At 33.1% G+C, this 22,912-nt stretch overlaps 1 protein-coding gene across 1 annotated transcript in view; it reads right to left on the minus strand.

Moving 5' to 3' along the window:
* LOC124448550 overlaps positions 1 to 22,912 on the minus strand; it is a 325,208-nt gene that overhangs the window by 38,255 nt on the left and 264,041 nt on the right. Inside the window, exons 51-59 of the mRNA XM_046999527.1 lie at positions 21,330 to 21,494; positions 21,104 to 21,265; positions 20,744 to 20,905; positions 20,483 to 20,647; positions 20,249 to 20,413; positions 20,023 to 20,184; positions 19,398 to 19,562; positions 19,164 to 19,328; positions 18,938 to 19,099 (exon numbers count right to left, since the gene is read on the minus strand). Coding sequence (XP_046855483.1) covers positions 18,938 to 19,099; positions 19,164 to 19,328; positions 19,398 to 19,562; positions 20,023 to 20,184; positions 20,249 to 20,413; positions 20,483 to 20,647; positions 20,744 to 20,905; positions 21,104 to 21,265; positions 21,330 to 21,494 — 1,473 coding nt within the window. The remainder of the gene's footprint in view (positions 1 to 18,937; positions 19,100 to 19,163; positions 19,329 to 19,397; positions 19,563 to 20,022; positions 20,185 to 20,248; positions 20,414 to 20,482; positions 20,648 to 20,743; positions 20,906 to 21,103; positions 21,266 to 21,329; positions 21,495 to 22,912) is intronic.

The raw sequence follows: 22,912 nt of genomic DNA on the forward strand, positions 1-22,912 counted from the left end.
CGGCGCATACAAACAAAAGGAAAGCGTGTCATCAAAACAAGGAAGTAAAATCAAAATGACTTTATAATAAGATTTTGTTAATGCAAAATGCTCCACAAAAAGCGTTTGAAAAACTAACTGTTGATAGACTCCTTATTTAAAAGAATGAACAGTGACAGCAAATCAAAGTCAACATAAACATTTAGAGAGGCGGCTGAAGAAACCAACTTTTCAATCTCAATAATGAAAGCGAATAAAACGGCGAAAGGATAAACATGTAAATATTTTTATTAATCATGGAACAACAGAAAATCTCTGACCAAAAAATTGTTGGGGCTCAGGTCAGACGGGGCATCCGTTCTGGCAGAAGAAGTGGGAAAAGTTAATGCTCTATTGAAGAATAACAATCCTTTCTGCATTTTTGTCCACCGCATTTACACCGTTTTCACTTGGACATATCGCAAGCATGCAAGATCAATCAGGATATGGCAACGCATACAAGAAATTCCAAGTGAAATATACAACTACGTCTAAAGTTCCGCATGTTGTCTAGTGTTGAGTGTGTTTCGCTTTCTTATTCATTTTTTCCAGTCTCTATGCCATATAAGGTTGTACTAAAACTTATCAATTTTATAAACAATGTACTCACTTTAAAATTTTTTTGTAATATTCCTCATCGTGACGTCCATAAGATATCATCTTCATTTTAAGTACACGATATTCATCCATTCCAATTGTTACTTCTGCAATAGTCCAGAAGAAGAGATTTCCGTAAGCAGCAACACTTCCTGGTTCCCAACCATCTTTTAGTACTTTTTTTCAGAACAAGGTCAGTAGCAAATGCTAGCAAGTATAAGAAAGAGCATTTTGATTGCTAAAAGTACAAGATGTTCAGAAATTTTGAATCACATCGTGAGTCACAAGCTGATTGTCCTTTGACGTCATTTTGTAGCATATTGATCATGGGAGATTTGTGTTCTACAATCAGCATTTTAGAACATGTGAAAGCCCCCGTAAATTTTATCTGACACTTTATCCCTTTTTTTTCAATAACTTCTGATTTTTTTCAATATTCAATCAAGCCAGAAATTTCCCAATGAACTCTACAAGGAAATGAACAAAATAAACCATTTCATAGATGGACATTGATAACCTCCATGCAAGTGTTTTCAAAAATTCTGTCAAACTGTGATCATATGCCATCAGGATCATGAAACCAAAAATGCTATTTCTAAAATGTGGAATATCCGAGAACAGATGGGGTTAGCTGATTAGGGGAGTTGAAACATGGAAAATGAAATTATCCTGACGGAGTAAACATAGAATCTGTAAAACAGGAGATGTCAAAATAATGAACAAATAAAACGTATCTTCAGCAAGTCGATTGAAACCACACTATACTTAAAGGGCAAATTTACCAAGTCAAAAGTCCTCTTGTTCTAGTGTTATATCGACAATAATTGAGACACAAATAAATCTTTCGCCCGTAGCTCATTTCTGCTTCACAATTTATGTCGTTGAGTGGTAACAGCAATCGTCTTTCCCTTGCGTCGGCAACTTTCTTCTCACTAACTTGTGAAAACCGGTGATCAGCCATCAACAACGTCAACAATAATTTAACTACAAGATGTAATCGTAAAGCAAAATCATACACATGCTCACACCAACCATTAAATAACAGAAATCCTAACTAAATAACTTAATAAATTTCTTTAATCCCTTGCAGACAATAAACAACATACGCTTTGAACACCATCAATACTTGAAAATATTCAAATCAGTGAGCTCAAAGTTTGAAACGGAAGAATCTAATGCATTGATTATTCCATCCCCAGGTTTGCAGGACATTGAAACTAATATCCCTGAATGCACTAAAGCCTAGTTTTCACTGCCGACATAAGCACAAGTGATAACACAAAGCAAAACATATTCTCAAGAGATTGGAGGAAATAAAAGAAACAGGATTTTCTTTTCAATTTGTTTTTGTTCTACTGCTTTTGCCAAGTTGCTGTGCTTATGCTTACGTTGATGCTTTTGTCAGTTATTTCATTGCCTTCTTCTGTATATTCTTTTGACCTTGTTTGTCCTTTATGTCGCAAGTGAAAACCAGGCTTTAATAAAACCACCTATAAAAACAGAATTTAACAGATGCACAATCAAACACTTCTTTAAGTTAGAAAAAATTTTAGTGACTGAAGTGAAGGAAGCATTCGATTGTAAGCAATGCAAGCAATGAAACCATTACATGAACCTAGCTCAGAGGGGGGGTTTAATGCGACAGATACCCTCGGGTAAGCCTGCTTAACTTGGTACATGCGCTTTAAAAGTGAACACAGTGTACAGAGAACAGTGAACTGAAGTGACAGAGAACTGAAAGAACCCTTTCTATTTTTTTTTTAATTTAACCAGACAAATTTCATTGTTTTTTGTTATTTTTTTATTGAATTTTGACAAACGGACCTCACGAATATATGGCGATGATGTACGTGCATGAAATTTACGCCCCCATTTTTTGCGAGCCTGCGTTCTTACCACATAGAGAACGCGCCTATGTCGTATCGGCATTGCATTTCAAAAGAAACTAGCATGTCTGGTATATATGTTCGTTCATTCTTCTCATTTTCAAAATGTATCTTCTCTCCTTGATGAACGGCAATGAAACTTGCGCACAATAAATAAGTCATAAGTAAAACAAGCAACAAAATTATATTCACACTTTCAACAACGAAAAATTTATTGTGAATGTAATGGCAACGTAGAAAAGGCCTGCGCTACTTACAAATCACATGATGAAGCATGTAAATTTACATTTTGAAAACATTTTCTTGAATAAAAAAATAAAATAAAATACGATATAAAATGAACTATAAATTTTTAATCAACAAAATTATCAAATCAATGAGATTACTGACTGAACTAATACAAGACCTGAACTAATGCAGGAACAAAAAGCAACAGCTATGCTGCAGAAATTCGTTTCACATGAATGAAACATTTCTTTGTCGATTCTTTAAGACCATTCAATGGTGCAATCTTCCTTTATTGATGAGAATCATCTTTCTACTAAATATTGTTTTAAAATTAAAAATGTTTTATTTTATAATATTCAATTGTCATCTTGTTTAATCATGGAATCACTGACAGACGAAGTTTCGTATTGATCATTCACCATTTTTCACAAAACTTTTTCTTGGCATTGGTTGATAATCATTATTTTTCATCTCATTCCTACTGCCTGCAAGTCCTTTCATGGATTCATATTGTTCACCTTTATCTTCATTGATTCTTAAACTACTGAAACAAGAATTTTGGTAGATAGGTTCCTCATATCCAGAAGGACGAGGTTCAAAACTGATTTTCACAGCATGTTCGTGTTCCCATCTCGGTTCTTCATACAAGTGATTCAGACTTTGATGTGACTGAGACTCGAGTATGAATTCATTGCCAGATAAGTTTGTTGTGTCATATCGTAAGTTGATTTCAGAGTTTTGATCTATGGAAAGATATATCAAAAACAGCCGTTTTTAGTGGCATTTCAATTTGCATGGATACTATTTTAATACGTGGCACGATTTGTGATTTTTCAAAACTAACATTGTTATAAAGCTCTCGGGATATAAATATGTACAGTTATTATGTTTTATGATTTGGCAAGCGTTACTTCCGACAAAATGGCGCGTTTTGATTGGCTAGGAAACATTCTTGCCGGTCCATTATTTTCCTGTAATCGATCACGGTCCAAAACGCGTAATTTTAAAGTCAAATGTAAACAAACTTCGTAAAGCAAACAGCAAAACCCAAAACAAATCAAAACAAAAAACCATTTACGAATGTGATTTGAAGGGAAAACATTCGGAAAACAGCTTAACTATACAGACGATACAATTTGAAACGATTTCTGTTTTGATTGACAAAAACTAGAAAAGTGAAAGTCAACCCGTACAAAACAGCAAAGACGAGATAAAACGCAAGCTTCGTTTCAGGTCAAATATTGCCTTATAATAAACCTATTAATAACCTCGCTTTCTCGGTCTTTACTGAGAAATATTGGACCTCTGTCTTTTTGTACAAAAACACATCGGTGCGATATTTCTCCGTAAAGATCTCGAGCTCAGTTATTAAGGGCTCAATATTTTTGACGAACGTTTTCAACGCAAGATTCAAAAGCACAAAGTAAAGGTATTTGTACCTCACGACTGTGTGTCTGAGTAAAACATGGTATTATATTCACATTATAATATCGTTGTTATTTGAATAGCTAATGTACATCTTTTTGTTAAAAAATGAGAAGGAATTAGGGTGTTACTATACCTTGGTTCAACATACAAGCTGGCTTTCGTTGGTCTATTGCTTGACCAGATGTTTTCTAAATAATTGATTAAAGATGCAATAAGATCGCTTGGCATTTGTTACAAAGTATTTAGCATCATCATTCTTTGACTACGTTTATACTACTCCAGATCAGTCTGAAAACGGCTCAAAAAAAGTAACAGAACCGGGTTGAGTTCATACTGCACCGGAGCGGAAATTTTAGAAAACGTCACTTTTCCGGAGCGATACCATCACATTTTCTAAACGAGGTCGAACATAAACGAAGCACTACGCATTGTCGTGCAAACTGTTAACCTTTAATATTTAGCTACACTGTAGATACCAGTTCTCTTTAATTCGTAGTGCATTGTAGCGTATAATGGAAAAAGGTGATCTTTTTTTGTTTTCGTAACGAATGACACCGTTATAATTCTTACAAAGGTTTTTTATGACCTATGGCTAGAGATATAAACATGTAGCAATTTGCAAATAAGAAATGGCGCTATCTTTTACAAACAACTAACGAATTTTGATAACAAGAGACGTTATGTGTAAACTAAACACCCGCAAAACTGTAGTGGAATTTAAAGGGATCAGTGTAAACGCATTTAAATTTTGCCATCACTTCTTCGCTACGGCGAAGTGTAAACGTAGTCTTAAATCAAAGCTTTTTATTTTGTGATAAGAGGCACTATCTTCTCATGTACAAAAAATGTTTGGGTAGGGGGAGAGGGGGGCATTTGCCCAAATATCCCCCCACCCGGTTCTGTGGCCGCTGTCCATCACCGTTTTAAAGACTTCGACTGCTTCAACGGCAAATGTCGTTTGTATTTGCTGACATACCATTTTCTTGTTTTTCTTACGACGATAACATAAAAAGAGAATACAAAACAGCAACAAAATTGCCACTGTTGCACAGGGAATCACAATCTTTATAGTTTTTCCACCAAATTTGTGTGAAGGACCTGGAGAAGATAGAAAATAAATGTAAAGAAGCCTTTCGGCAAACAAATGTAAAACTTTTGACTGAAATGTAAAATATAAGATTTAAGATTGATATGTTTTGCTATTTCTATAATATACAATTATCCAATCAAAGAAAGTGTAGTCATTGATTATTTTTATCAAAGAGACATGTTTTTGAAATCGTATCATGACGTCCTCAATACCGTAGCGAACACCAAACTATAATAAAATAATCAAAAGTTTTCATGAATATTTATTCTTTTTTACATTTGGTAAAATTTAAAGTCCTTTTTTAAAACAAGATCCTGTGTTACAGTCTAAAATCGAAAAGGGTTTCATAAAACTAAATAATTTGATGTTTATACCATAAACTTAATTCAATTACCTTACAACAAACACGGCACTGTGGATAAGTCTGCCGAAATGCATCGTGTTTTTAATTTTATAGCTACATATATCTTTATTTTTGTTTTCAACAGTTTTTTAAGGACAACTCAATTGTGATTAACCATGAAAAATATACTGTTCAGAGCAATATTTGAATATGATTTTAGCAAAATTTTTAAATGCAGGTAACCAGGGCTGCAGTTTAACTATTTCTCAAATCTAAAAACAAAAAAAATAATTTAAAAACTTTATATTCAACCTATCTTCAATGCATTGTGTCTTGTCAATAGCACCAGTTTTTATGGTGAACTTGTTAGGTCCGCACGTAAAACATTTTGTTTTTCCAGTCTGTGGTTGATAACTATTTTTTTTACATTTCGTGCACTTTAAAGTCGTTTTGTTAAAATAAGAACCTGGATTACAGTCTAAAATCAAAAAACTGTTTCATTAAACTCAATTGTTATGATGTTTACCTTGAACTTCAACTTACTTTGAATACAATCTGACTGAAAAACTGTTCCTTCCTTCTCTGTGATTGGTAGATTTATTGGACACACGTCACATGTGATCTGTCCTTTGTTCTCTTGAGTCGAGTTTCGTGGACATTTTGCACAAACTATTTTAGACAAATTAAAATAATGACCTGGACGACATTCTAAAAATAAAGCAAGTTAATTGTTGATGATATAAACAACAAGGACAAGGAACACAATCTGATTGGTTGAAATTGTACATGCATCCAGACTTACAATCCACAAAAGCAAATCAATATTTTAAAATTGCAAGTTAACGAATCATTAAATTTTCTTCAAACCATGAATGATAATACGAATTTACAACATGCGCAAACTGAAACAGAGCTTCTTGCGGTGGTTTATGGTTAGGAGAAAATTTATCGAAATACTTGAGAAACACTTCGACGCAATGGTTAGGCCTCTTCAATTGGTGCGTACGGGAAAAGGGAAACAACCAGTAATGAATAAAATGAGGTGAAGGAACATGTCCAACAGTGAAAAAAGAGAAAGAGTATTTATATTGGCCAGTAATGAGTATAGGTGAAATCTGATAATTGAGGGGATGGCACTCCCCTGCACCTCCCCAAAAAGTCTGTCCATGGAAAATCACACGAGTAAATAGTTTTGAGCTACTGCACCATAAAATTGATAAAGAAAATCAACAGCATGCATTGTCTCAGAGTGAAGCGTAGAAAGACATGAAAGAAATACGTATTTTTACAAAATAACATATGAAATATCAGTATGTTATCAAATCTAGCTGTGCAAACAAAGTCTGCACAACTTTTTAAATTGTTCCTTATAATAGAAAAACTAAGGAATAGCCAAAAAACATTTACATAATATTAAAAGCTTAGCACTGAAGTGTAACACTACCTTTTATGCATTCTTGTTCAATCACTGCGCCAACATTGATGGTACCTTTACCATCATTACAGGTAAGACAACGAGTTTGATTTGTGTATGGTTGATATGTAGAAAATGGACATTTTTCACATTTCTTGCTTTGAAACGAAAAGAATGAACCAATGGAACAATCTATATAAAAAAGATTATCTAAAATAAAACTTTATTGATTGCTGATTGACATATGACAAGAGACAGTTTCATGTTTGTGGATGAAGGTCGTCCAGGTTAGTAGAGTCCTGAGAATGACTGTTGGTATTGAAGTTGACTGACATTTCTACAACCTTAGCGGTAGTCATCTTCAGAGTCAAAAATGAGTGATTCAGTCAGTTTCCTTTTATTTACTTCATGTAAATTAACCACATAAAAAGTTTGATGAAGAGTTATTACATTTTCCTATCTTTCAAAGACATAAAATCAATCACGAGAGTGATTAAGCAGAACACTTCACAATCCTGTAAGTATGAAAGAATACTTACTAAAAACATTACTAGGAGTGGCTATCTTTGGTATTGTGTCACAGTGCTCAGAGGTAAAAGCAAGATTAGCAAGTGATGTAAAACTGCCATGATCTGTATTGCTTTCAGTGATTAACTATTTTAAAGTAAAAACAAATAAACTATGTATCACAAATTGACGAAGTTTAATTAAGTCTTATAAATGTGTCTAATTTATATACCAACCCTAGATAGACCCATTGTAAAATTAACTGTGACTTGGCCGTTTTTCCACTTAGTTCTTTGATCACCACTTAATGACCACAGTAAAAGATTGTATCCATTGTGAAAATATTCTTGGTAAATATTTAATATTGACAAAACACTTCTATTCATATAATACGAAAGTGAAAAGCACACGAGAGAGTCGTTGTGATAATATCCCACCAACCAAGCTTTGCCTGGTGAATAGAATCATCCTTGAGAATAAAGATATCGCCCTATAACACATAAAAAAGTAAGATATATGTAAACCATACATGTAATATATAAAGAACGTGTATTTGTTGTACAAAGCTGAGTTTCTATTTAAAAACACAATTCAGATCGAGTGTCTCCAAGAACTCTGTATCCACCCAATGGAATAAAGCAAACTTTCGTAAATATTAGGCCTAAAATCTATTCAGTTTGGACAAAAACTAAAAACTAAAACTCTTGGCCAAATTATCGTAATATAAGGGCCTCGTATTGTTAACCAAACTAGTTGTAATTGATGTTTGTGTCAAGTACAAAGTTTGCAATTGTGCTATATCTTGAGCTTTATAGTTTCAAAAACCGTTTGCCCAAGCGATCATCAATCGAGTTCATGCCAAATTCCGCATAGATAAATGACAACAGGCAATCATTCAAGTTAGGGCAATGTTGTTTTGAAATTAATATTTCTCAACAACATATTCATAAGACTGTACTCCAGTGATTATGTGCAATTGCAATAACCGTAAACGCCTTGCTTTACTTTTCATCCTTGAACGTAAACGGACACAATATATACGTCATGCAAGTATTTCATTGTATTTATTGCACAAAGTTTGACATGTAGTTAAACATCAGATTCATTATCATTGAATGTGACCTAATACACAAAGCAAACTTAAGTATTTGAACAATAAAACTGCACTGTAATCTCATTTACACACAAAATTTTTCTACAGCAAAATAAAGTTTTTGCTGACATTTATACATTTTACCTTAACTTTAGGTAAATAAGATCGAGCAAATTTAGTAAATATTAATCATTCCCACCCCCCGGTTCAATTTTGTGGTAACTTCCATGAAAGAGCTTAATTGTTTTTTTTTTCCAAACAAAAATGGTGTTTTCACTTTTTACAGTAAAATATATGTTTCTCCTTCACATATATGTTTCTTTTGGATTGCAATGTCAAAGTGAAAGCTTAATGCTGTGAAAATGACATCGACAAAGCAGTTGTGTCTATAAAACGTATGAAAAATATAAATGCAGTAATTTTTCATATTTCATGATGGACAACTATATTTAAAATTAATAACAAATTTGGAATTTCACCGTTTAAAATCACTGACAAAATATTCTTGTAATCTTGTTTATAATGTGAAAACACAATTAATATAGGTGTTACGTGCGTCGTCCCGAAAGAATAACTACTAATTTTGATTCTATTTCCACACGCAACAAAGATAGTGTGAACCAGTTATATTTCTCAACAATTTATTAATTAATGCGTAAATATTAAAGTAGATAAGTGTCTTAATAATAATATCAAGTATGAGTAATACTTATCTCCTCTGTCTGAGTACAACCGCGAGTCTTTATTCTTGAGCGTTCGTGAGTCCAACAATGACTCACAATAGTTTTCCGAATAGATTAAAGGCACAGAAGCCAAAAGATAGTTATGGCACAGAAGCCAAAATAGTTGTCTGGTAGATTGTAGCTTGTCAACCTACTTCAGTAGGCTATGTCTCCTAAGTTTGTCTCCTCGTAGATTGTGCTCGTAGGTTGTACTCAGTGGTCTAAACTACTGATATATATATATAATATCTAATGGGAAGTATTGTGGTTTTGTGACCTACATCCCATACGCAATGCAGTATGTTACAGCAAGATGTAGTTAACCACAATAATAACAAATGCGGTTGCGGTTCTAAAATATGTTTACGCATGTAAGCAAGCTTCTAGCGCATGCAAGCAAGCTTCTAGATTATGTCCTAATTAGTAATACATGAAAGTATGATATGATATAATAATGATATTACATGATAGTAGTTGCTATCATGTAAGAATAGGCAAGAGTATAAATCATATAACAATGTATATATATATATATATATCAAGTGTATAAATTTAAAATAATTTTCGAGGGCATGACTCCGGACGACGATAGCAGATCACGCCTTCGCCAATCGAAATATATCGGGAATCGAAAATATACCATAAAAAAGCGAGATCAATCCTCGCATTCGCAGCGGCTACTCACAAAAAACAGTCTGTTTTATGTTTCAGAACTTACCAAACGTTGATCCGGTGGAATTAAAATCTGAGAGAGTCCAATCGTCATCATCAACTCCCTCAACATTGTCCCATGGACATAAACTCGTAGCCAGGCCATGTTCAAAGTCACCGATTTTAGAATGATTTGCTAAAGAAAAAAGGGTTTTCTTTTCATTCTGTTTCGTATAACACTGGTTTTCACCGTCCACGTAAGCGAAAACGTGCATCAATGCAAACTTCAGCAAGAACTTTGTTTTCACTGAGAAAAATACACACGATAAACACAGTTGAATAAAATTCTCAGTTCTTACTATAACGCTTATTTCGCAAGCAAATTCAAAGCTTTAAGGCATTTTCCCTCTTTTCTTTATGTAAAAGGTCGCACGAAAAATATTTGACATAAAAGGAGGTTGTTAAAGAAAATAAAATAGGAATTTAAAGAGTACACAAAATAAGCATGCATAGTTAGCTAAAGTTAATCTTACCAAGGGCCCTCTATCAAATATTATAAAAAGCTCATGAGTGCATATTTAGCTGTAACTGCATAAGAAACTATACTATAACGTGCCAAAAATACACTTATAGATATTTAGCAAAACGCTGTCTACCTCTCGCATCAGAGAGCCACGTTGTGCAACAAACACAACTTCGACCAAAAACTTACCACAAAAACAGTATTTGCTACCTGCTAATGTGTTTTTCTTTATTGCATTGTTTTGTAATCTTTGAATTTCAAATGATTGCAATCGTGGAAATCATTGTATATTTACAACTGCCGCTATGTTTTTTTTATTGAATTGAAAAGTAGTTTGTTTGGACTTCCCAGCCAATAAGTCACAGTACAAATAAGCAAATAAATATTGATTGTAAAAATTCTTGATTTAAAGTACTAAAAATAGTGACTAAAATGTAGAAAAATTATTTACATGTTTAGACATTCTACACCAGTATCTTCTTTATGTCCACAATTGTGTTTTTTCCATCCATTATGTGAACAACTGGATACATTAACTTCTGAACCCGTACAAGCAACATCATCTAACCATATCTTTCCACTACCATCAGGAACAGAGCTTCCTTGTAAAGCTTTTACTGCACTACCATAACCAAGTTGACGACATGCAACCATAGCTACTTGCAAATCCCAACCATCGTCACAAATTGTGCCCCATTCTCCATTGTTAAAATTTTCTAGACGACCAATCCCTTCGCTGCTTCTTGGTCCTTGAAGTCGAACTGGCTCGTCTGAAAAAAATATTTTAAACTTCACAGTTTTTAAGTAACCAATGTGCTCAATGTTTTTGTTCCAGAAAAGTTGGCAAACACAAACTGATTTTAAATTTTTTAATATAAATGCTACAAATAGTTACTACAAAGTAGAAAAAATACCTACATGTTAGATATTCTACACCGGCATCTTCATGATGTCCACAATTGTGTGATTCCCATCCATTATGTGAAAACTAGAGACTTAGACTTCTGAACCTGTACAAGCAACATCATCGAACCATATCTTTCCAATACCATGTGGAACAGACCCTCCTTTTAAAGCCTTTACTGCACTACCATAACCAAGTTGACGACATGCAACCATAGCATCTTGGAAATTCCAACTATCGTCACAAATTTTGCCCCATTCTCCATTGTAGAAAATTTCCACACGACCAATCCCTTCGCTGCTTCTTGGTCCTTGAAGTCGCACTGGCTCATTTTAAAAAATTAATTTTGTTTACAAAGTTGTAAAGTAAACAAGGTTTTAGATGTTTATGTTGGAGGAAACACAGATTGATTTAAAAAATTTTCAATATTAATATGATGAATAGTTTATAAGAATTTTAAAATACGTACATGATGAACATTCTACACCAGCATCTTCACCGTGTCCACAATTGTGTTTTTCCCATCCATTATGTGTACAACCCGATACGTTAACTTCTGAACCCGTACAAACAACATTATCTAACCATATCTTTCCACAGCCATCTGGAACAGAACTTCCTTTTAAAGCCTTTACTGCTCTACCATAACCAAGTTGACGACATGCAACCATAGTATCTTGCAAATCCCAACTATCGTCACAAATTGTGCCCCATTCTCCATAGTAGAAAATTTCTATTCGACCAATTCCTTCGCTTCTTCTTGGTCCTAGAAGTGGAACTTGTTCGTGTGAGGAATTTATTTAGGTTTTAAAGTTGTCAAATAAACGAGATTTTCAATGTTTATGCTAAAGAAAATAGTGCAATTGCAAATTTTTACAGAGCAATTACACAATTTTACAGTGCAATTAACTGATTAGAGCTTTTGTACAGTGTAATTACCAATTTTCACAGTGTAGTAAGAACCTTTCAAAGTGCACTTGCATATTTTTGCATTGCACCTGATTACAAATCGATAATTATAAACCCTTACTAACCGAGTTCTGTTCTTTATGGAAAATGTCGTCTTTAAGTTTGCATTTGTTTAGACCAAATGTGGTAAAAGCATAGTTTCATTTTAAAAGTCTGTCTTTGAAATACTTAATGTCCCTCTCCGAAATATTTTTCATATTGTGCCCCTTTTTCACGTCACTTAGCCATTCGCAGCCATAAATCTATCAACAACCATCATGAGCAGATACATGTACGCTTAGCGTACTTATTTTTATATACAGTCCTTTTACAGATTTTCACAGCGCATCTGCAATTACAGATAAACTTCACTGCAATGAACCAACAGTATAGAAATATCTCAAATTCAAAGTATATTGTTATTATAAAATTTACGTTTTATTCTTTGTTCATATCATCAAAAACAATCTTTCCATGTGAAGTGAAGATTTATAAAAAAATTCATAACTTGTGATAACGTAGTACGGACTAACAAGAAAACTATGAACTTTATTATTGTAAGTGAATTGCTGAAATGGAAAATGAACAAAACATGCTGGATTGTTAAGCATTTCCTCGTCATTTTTTGAACAATTTTGTCACCTTGCAATTAAAGTTTCAATTGCTCTGTATATGTAATCTAAAGTCTCATTAAAACGTTCAATTTTTCTTGCAAAAGCCACAACATCTGCTTCAACATATTCGTGAGTTAACAAGCTTACGTAAACATGTTGTATACATTATTTAAATCTGAGAACGAGTTTTATAATTTCACATGCAGTAGAATGAGAAAACTTCTTCAAACACGATAACACGAACAAATGAACATGGCCGCGAAATGCCTTGATAAAGCTAAACATCAGCAATAAGAAATTGCTCATGTTTAAAGAAAAAACGATACTTAGCAAAACGAAAAACAATTTTCCAAGGTCTTAACGATTTAGAAAAACTTTTTGGAGTTGATTTTTTCAAAAGACTTCCTCTTCACCTGTCAGGTTTTCAGGTTTTTCAGCTTTCTTACCTCAACTTCCCCTTAAAGGTTTTTTCGAGTGAGGTGAATTTTCAGTGACTAAGTTGAGTGCATAGGTTACCCTTTTTAAATTTAGACTTTTATAAAAACATATAAAACGTGTAACTAGGCTACGACTTGAAAAACAAAACTTATATAAAATAGCAGAGAAAACATTGTATAGTCAATATCAATAATAATGCCTGGTGGAAATGAAACTTTCGAATTAAGATAATCAAACAACCTAAGAATTTGATTGAAATCAAATAAACAATAATAACAGTTTGAAATAGTTAGAATACAATTTCTTTTGGCTACTGCTTTAAATAATAATGAATATAAGATAGCAGAGAAAATATAGTAGAGTAGTTACCAATATCAATGGCTCATCGAAATTGTATTGTTTACATTGAAATAATAAAATTGCTTGCAGATTTGATTAAAATGAAGTAAATAATAATATTGCAAGAAAATGCACCAGAAAATCAAAGTCAAAATGTTTGTGTGCTGCATTATAAAGTCATTTCTTATGGCTGCGGCACACAGTTTGATTCGGCTTTCATCATCAACTTCCTCAAGCAATGTTTGAAAGCATCAATACAACGCATGTGGTTTGAATTAAAAAAAATTAGTTAATTTATGCACAATATCAATAAATTATATTAACACCACGAAACTAAAATAAGGAAACTTGCAAATCCTTTTACGCCAGTTGTACAATTATGGATTACATTTGGAACAGGATTGACTTCCTTAATCCAAAAGGATTAAATATAAGCTGTCAGTGATATTTTAAACTAATGCAGTATGAAGTGCAAAACTTGGCACGCAGAGACAAAATATTGTGATTTATGTAAGACTATTTAATTCTTCAAAACATCGTCTAATTACACTAAACATAATGCACAATAACCGGATTATACAAAGTATTAGATAATCATGATATTGAGTAACAAAAACATAAATTAAATGAAGATATGATCTTCGCACTTTGCTGGACAATTTAATCGATTGTGTCCTGAACCTGAAAAATTCAGGTGACTCTAGGGGATCCCGTTAACTATTATACATTATCAACATTTTAGAAAGAGTTCCCCTAAGCCGTTTAAACTGTTTCTGAAGAAAGTGGGAGGCCAGTCAGGTCACACAAAATCAAAGTAACTATATGTATGGTTAAATTACAGAGCAATGGTGCACAGGAACTTAACAACTTTAGGAAGAACGCTATAAGTAGAGAGGGTCGAAGAGAAGAACGAGGGCTGTGAAATCTGGAATAAAGACTTGTTTCCTGGTTGCTACACAAGACACAGTAATTCAAATTTCAAGCCTCTCCTGAAATTTCTAAGGCATTTAAAATTCCTGCAATTCATTTGTTAAGTTATAGTCAAGCTCATGTAAAATATGACGGTCCACACAATTTCAACCAAATGCTCAAGACGCTCATCAAAATCAGCAACTCGACTGCTCGGCTGAATATTGGTCAACGTCTGAGAGTAGGATTGAAAATGATCAACAGATGTTTGGAAAAGCATCTTGGGACTGTCATTCGTTTTATAACACCAACATCTGAAGTTAAAACTACTTATCTAAAATGTGTAAAGGTATGCAACTGCAAAGCCATCGCACTGCACGAGGCAACCATGATCATGGAACAACATAAGATCTCTGACCAGAAAATTGTTTTGGTTCAGGTCAGAAAGGGCATCCGTTCCGGCAGAAGAAGTGGGAAAAGTTAATGCTCTATTGAAGAATAACAATCCTTTCTGCATTAATGTCCACCGCATTTGTCACCGTTTTTACTTGGCTATATTGCAAGCATGCAAGATCAGTCACGATATGGCAACGCATACAAGAAATTCCAAGTGAAATATACAACTACGTCTAAAGTTCCGCATGTTGTCTATGGATGAGTGTGTTTCGCTTTCTTATTTATTTTTTCCAGTCTTTATGATATCTAAGGTTGTACTAAAAATGATCACAATTTTCTACACAACTTACTCACTTTCATTTTTTTTGTAATATTCCTCATCGTGGCGTCCATTAGATATCATGTTCATATTAAGAACACGATATTCATCCATTCCAATTGTTACTTCTGCAATAGTCCGAAAGAAGTGATTGCCGTAAGCAGTGACCCTTCCTGGTTCCCAACCATCTTTTAGTACTTTTTTTCAGAATAAGGTCAGTAGAAAATCCCAGCAAGTATAAGAAAGAGCAATTTGATTGCTAAAAGTACAAGATGTTCAGAAATATTGAATCACATCGTGAGTCACAAACTGATTGTCGTTTGACGTCATTTTGTAGCATATTGATCATGGGAGATTTGTGCTCTACAATCAGCATTTTAAAACATGTGAAAGTCCCCGTAAATTTGATCTAACACTTCACCCCTCTTTTTTCTAAGAATTCTTTTTTTTCAATATTCAATCAAACCAGAAAATTCCCCATTGAGGTCGACAAGGAAATGAACAAAATAAAGCATTTCATTGATGGACAGTGATAACCTCCATGCAAGTGTTTTCAAAAATTCTGTCAAACTGTGATCATATGCCATCAGGATCATGAAAACAAAAATGCTATTTCTAAAATGTGGAATATCCGTGAACAGAGGGGGTTAGCCAATTAGGGAAAATAAAACTTAGCAAATGAAATGATCCTGACGGAGTAAACGTATGTAGAAAATAAAATCAAAGTCAATGTTCGTTCTTTTTAAGAGAAAAACCATTGATTTGATTTGAGTGAACTGGATATTTATAAAACAAGACATCAGATATCTATATTATCTTACCTAAAGAAAGGAAACAGCTGTACAAGCTAGCACAATATTGTGTCTTAAAAAAACAAAGTATATGAATTGAATGCTTCTCTTCTTTGCTCATTTATGGACATATCGTCTGTCTTTGATAAGCGATGATTAATTAAACTTGTGCTAAAGAAACAGGTTGTGGATGAAAACAGCATCGACATGATATTCATACTTTGTATGCAGCTAAGACTAAAAGTTTAATTGTCGTGCTTGTAATAGCAACGTATAAAAGGTCTTACACTACTTGCAATCACTTGTTTAAACATAGAAATTTGCATATTAAAATAACTTTTTATAAGTAAACGAAGGGGGATTTACTAAAGCTTCGTTTTCTCTTAAATAAGCGAAGACAAAAGGAAATACAAAAAAGTGTGCAATGGAGCATCTGAAACAATCATCGATATCGAAATAAGCAGATTAGTGATTAAAACATGAATATATATATATTCTCCCTCTTACTTATCTATCTGGCGAAGCTACTGTAAGCAATGAACAAAATTTCCCATAGACACGATAAAATAATCCTTGTCAAAGAAAACTTTGGCAAATAGACATTTTACTCATTTACATGGATATAGTCTAGCGGCATATAACTTTGCCAGAGAAACTTTGCTCGTGTAAATTACGATTTACGCTGTAAGTCAGGAGAGTTTTCAACGAGTTTTATACGAGGGACACGAAAGCAAACCGTTATGATTATTTAATGTTGAATTTAACGTTTTAGCTTCCATACAAAAATAGTTTAAAGACTGCTACATTTATAATTGTGCAATAAAACAAGCATTGACGTCGGTGTGAATAATGCTCAGTCTCATTCAATAATTGTCAAATATTTCTCGCCTTTGTCTTCGATGATCATCGAATTACTGACAGAAGTATTTCGATATTCGTTAACACTTTTACCATTTGTTACATTACCATTCTTCAGCAATGGTTGATAACCGTCATTTTCTGTATCATTTCTACTTCCTGGAAGTTTTATCAAAGATTTATATTGCTCACTTTTCTCTTCATTAATCATCAAATCACTCACAAAAGAATTTTGGTATTGATCAACACTTTCACCATTTGTTACATTACCATTCGTCAGCAATGGTTGATAATCATTATTTTCTAAGTCATTTCTACAGCCTTGGGATAATATCAAAGATGTATATCGTTCATCATTATCTTCATTAATCATTGAATCACGGACAGAAGAATTTTCGAATTGATCAACACTCTGGTTCTGCGGAGACTTGTAAAAGATTACTATACTAGGTTCCTCATATCCGGGAGGACGAGGTTCAAAACTGACTTTCACAACATTGGAATGCATTTCGGGTTCCCATCTCGGCTCTTCATACACGTGATTCTGACTTTGTTGTGATCGAGACTGGAGCAGAAATTCGTTGCCAGATACGTTTGTTGGATCATTTAAGTTGGTTTCAGAGTTGTGATCTATGACAAGAGATGAAAAAATGCCGTTTCATTTCAATGGCATTTAAATTAACGTGAATAATATTTTATTATGCGGTACAATTTGTGATTTCTATAAACAAAATATTTTCATAAAGCTTTTATGACATCAAAAGTAACAGTTATTATGTTTTATTTTTCAGTAACGTTTTCAACACAAAATTTAAAAGGACAAAGTAAAAGTATATCTTTCGATTTTTTCGTTCAACCAAAAGATTGTATGTGTATAACTTGATATTATACATATTATGCATAAATAATATCGATGTTATTTGAATAACTGATAAATCCTTTTGTTCAAAAATAATCATGAATTTATTGTATAAGGAAGTTACTGTACCTTGATTTAAGATGCGATCTCGTTGGTATATTGGTCGGCCATTGCCAGATCTCGTCTAAATAGTCAATTAGAGTTGCAGTAAAATTGCTATGCATTGAAAACTTCCTAATGATAAACGGTGTCGAGTTTTAAGCACCGTTTAAAAGGCATTTACTGCTTTAACGACAAATGTTGATCGTTTTTGCTTATTTTATACTCACCATTTTTTTGTTTTTCTTCATCCGCCATCTAAGGTGATAACACAACAAGAGAATACAAAACAGAAACAAAATTGCCGCTATTGCATAGGGAATAACAGTCTTTATAAGTTTTCGGATAAATTTGCGTGAAGAACCTGGTGAGAATAGAATATCCATGTGACCTCATGATACTAATATAGATTGGACAAGAAGATATATTTCATTGGTTGATATGTGTTTTTTGGACAGGGAACACAATCTGATTGGTTAAAACTGTACATGTATCCTGGATTGCAGTCTACAAAAACACATGGATATTTTAAAATTGCAAATTCATGAATCATTATATGGCTGGTGTACATATACAAAATGTGGTTGGCAAAGTATTTATGACCTTTTATACAGTCAAGATGGCTGATTGTCCCATTTTCAACTGTAACTGTACCATTGCGACAGGCAATGCAATGAATTTGACCAAAGTTGGGTTGATAAAAGTTCTTTGGACAATATTCACATTGGCTGGTTTGAAACGAGTAGAATGAACCAGCAGAACAATCTATAAAAGATTGTAAATACAAGCGACACATTAAAATAAGAAAGGAGCGCACATGATAATAGATATTAGATTAGAAAAGAATATACTTTTAGCAAAATATTTAATAACAAGTAACAGGTGTAGTAGTGAATTAAAGTATAATAACTACTTCTCATCAATAAATAAATTTAACAACTTCATTGTCATTATTTAACCTACCTTCCATGCATTGTATCTTGTCAATAGCTCCAGTTTCTATGGTGATCTTGTTCATTCCACACGTAAAACACTTTGTTTTTCCAGTCTGTGGTTGATAACTATTTCTTTCACATTTGGTACAATTTAAAGTCGTTTTGTTAAAATAGGAACCTGCATTACAATCTAAAGTCGAAAAGGGTTTCATTAGACCAAATTATTTTGATGTGTTTCAAAAACGTCAACTTACCTTGAATACAATCTGATTGAAAAACTGTTCCTTCCTTCTCTGTGATTGGTAGATTTATTGGACACAAGTCACATGTGATCTGTCCTTTGTTCTCTTGTGTCGAGTTTCGTGGACATTTTGTACAAACCATTTCAGACAAATTAAAGTAATATCCTGGACGACATTCTAAAAACAAATAAATTAATTATTGATGATATCAACATTTGATCCATGAAATACTGAAGATAAACATACCTTCTTTACAGTCGCTAATATAAACGTGGTGATCATCTGTGTACGTCATTGTACCATGTGGACATTGATTGCAACGAATCTGTCCTTTCATTGGTTGATATGTGTTTTTAGGACAGGGAACACAATCTGATTGGTTGAAATTGTACATGTATCCTGGATTGCAGTCTACAAAAACACAGCAGTTCTTTAAAGTTACAAGTTAACGAGTCATTATAAAGTAAGTGTACATATACATTATACAAGGTGTAGATGGTGAAACATTTATGACCTTTAATACAGTCAAGATGGCTGATTTTCTACTTTTTGGATGTAACTGTCCCATTGTGACAGGTAGTGCAACTAATTGGACTAAATTGTGGTTTATAAAAACTAACTGGACAATATTCACATTGGTTGGTTTAAAACAAGTAAAATGAACCAACAGAAAAAAAGATTGTAAATACACACAGCACATTAAAATGAGATAGGACGACATAATGTTACTATAATTAAAGTGGAGAAGAATATACTTTTAACAAAATTTTCAATAATAAGCGAAAGATGCAGTAGTTTATTAAAGTATAATAACTACTTCTAACCGATAAAATAATTTAACAACTTCATTGTCACTCACTCTTCAACCAACCTTCAATGCATTGCCTCTTGTCAATAGCGCCAGTTTCTATGGTGATCTTTTTTATTCCACACTTAAAACAATTTGTTTTTCCTGTCTGTGGTTGATAACTATTTCTTTTACATTTGGTACAATTTAAAGTCGTTTTGTTAAAATAGGAACCTGCATTACAATCTAAAGTCGAAAAGGGTTTCATTAGACCAAATTATTTTGATGTGTTTCAAAAACGTCAACTTACCTTGAATACAATCTGATTGAAAAACTGTTCCTTCCTTCTCTGTGATTGGTAGATTTATTGGACACAAGTCACATGTGATCTGTCCTTTGTTCTCTTGTGTCGAGTTTCGTGGACATTTTGTACAAACCATTTCAGACAAATTAAAGTAATATCCTGGACGACATTCTAAAAACAAATAAATTAATTATTGATGATATCAACATTTGATCCATGAAATACTGAAGATAAACATACCTTCTTTACAGTCGGTTATATTAACGTGAAGATCATCTGTGTACGTTATTGTACCATGTGGACATTGATTACATTGAAACTGTCCTTTCATTGGTTGATACGTGTTTTTAGGACAAGGAATACAATCTGATTGGTTGAAACTGTACATGTATCCTGGATGGCAGTCTACAAAAACACATGGATATTTTAAAATTGCAAATTGACGAATCATTATATGGCTGGTGTACATACACAAGGTGTAGTTGGCAAAGTATTTATGACCTTTGATACAGTCAAGATGGCTGATTGTCCCATTTTCAATTGTAACTGTACTATTGCGACAGGCAATGCAATGAATTTGACCAAAGTTGGGTTGATAAAAATTCACTGGACAATATTCACATTGGTTGGTTTGAAACGAGTAGAATGAACCAGCAGAACAATCTGTAAAAGATTGTAAATACAAGCGACACATTAAAATGAAAAAGGAACGCTCATGATAATAAATATGAGATTGGAAAAGAATATACTTTTAGCAAAATATTTAAAAACAAGTAACAGGTGCAGTAGTGAATTAAAGTATAATAACTACTTCTCATCAATAAAATAATTTAACATCTTCATTGTCATTATTCAACTTACCTTCAATGCATTGTGTCTTGTCAATAGCTCCAGTTTCTATGGTGATCTTGTCTATTTCACACGTAAAACATTTTGTTTTTCCTGTCTGTGGTTGATAACTATTTCTTTTACATTTCGTACAATTTAAAGTCGTTTTGTTAAAGTAAGAGCCTGCATTACAATCTAAACACGAAAATTGTTTTATTAAACCAAATTATTTTGATGTGTTTCAAAAACTTCAACTTACTTTGAATACAATCTGATTGAAAAACCGTTCCTTCCTTCACTGTGATTGGTAGATTTATTGGACACACGTCACATGTGATCTGTCCTTTCTTCTCTTGTGTCGAGTTTCGTGGACATTTTGTACAAACCATTTCAGAAAAATCATAATAATGACCTGGACGACATTCTGAACAAAAAAGTTGTAGATTTTATCAAAATAGATCCATAAAATAGTTCAGAAATCTATTTTAATAATGCTATCAGATAAAAGTATTTGTGAGTAGATTAAATTTGTAAAAGAAATATTTTATATCTAAACTATATTTGACTTTTATTTATGTGGGTACGGGAGTGGGGGCTAGGGCGGCGCAGTAACACGGCTTTAAATTATTCCTGGCAATAATTGCCATCCGTTGTTACGCCTCTCTGCCTTTCACGTTTCAATCGAATTAAATATATTTGTCGAATAAGTTAACAGTTTAACGTCGTATAATAAAAGAAAAATATAAAAAAATATTTAAAGCGGGTACATTAAAAAAAGGGCTGTCTCTTTCACTTTAAATAAATTCTTTTTCATAGTTTAAATCTTAATTCGAATCCTAAGTCCATCTTCAGTGAATTTTCAAGAAAAGGTCTCTTCTTAATTTTTTACGCTGAAATGATGATGAACATCCAGTAGGATAGAATGCCTCTAACATGTTGCATAGAAATTCAAAAACATTGAAATTGAAAGGATGGAAAAATTTACAAATTGTACGACATATTTACACTTTCCTAACCCTTTCTTTGATATTAGCTATAACGAATTCGTTCTGATCTCATTTGTATGATGTTTGACTAATGATTCATAGTCACATGTTGCATCATGTGACAAAATCTTTAAGTAAGCCCTGGCTTACCTGCACTCCTTTCCCTACGTCATTGCTTATTCCTGCCTAAAGCTTTTTCCATTCTTATATGCATTCATTTTTGTCGCTTTTGTACAAAATTTCCACCAAATTGAAATGAGCACAAATCGGTGTCCTTTAAGCTTATTATAAATGCAAAATATACTTTATGTACAAATAACTTAGTAAGGTGCGATATCAGTTGGTAAACGATAAAGTACTCAACCAATATGTACTCAAAAATGGAGTATAAAAACAGTTTAGCAATATTTTTAACCTTAATACTATGCAGCTGCCATGCAATCAAGGTTTAGATTGTCTCTTTTACTAATGAATTTCCTGTAGGGCAGTTTTTGTTTTCGTCGGGCAAGAATGTGTCATCACCCCCCAATTTTTTTGATTCCGTACGCCTATGGAATGTACGCTGAAGTTAAAGTTCAAAACTGAATGGGAAAAAAATCGAAATTTAAATAGCCACATTAGTTGTTAAAAATAAAGCAGAAGCCTGAAATGCATTTGTATGAAACAAAAACACACCAACGCTGAAGTTAAAGTTCAAAACTGAATGGGAAAAAAATCGAAATTTTAATAGCCACATTAGTTGTTAAAAATAAAGCAGAAGCCTGAAATGCATTTGTATGAAACAAAAACACACCAACGCTGAAGTTAAAGGTCAAAACTGATTGGGAAAAAAATCGAAATTTTAATAGCCATTTTA

The sequence above is a fragment of the Xenia sp. Carnegie-2017 genome, unplaced genomic scaffold (genome assembly GCF_021976095.1).
Source record: "Xenia sp. Carnegie-2017 unplaced genomic scaffold, XeniaSp_v1 HiC_scaffold_23, whole genome shotgun sequence".
NCBI lineage: Eukaryota > Metazoa > Cnidaria > Anthozoa > Malacalcyonacea > Xeniidae > Xenia > Xenia sp. Carnegie-2017.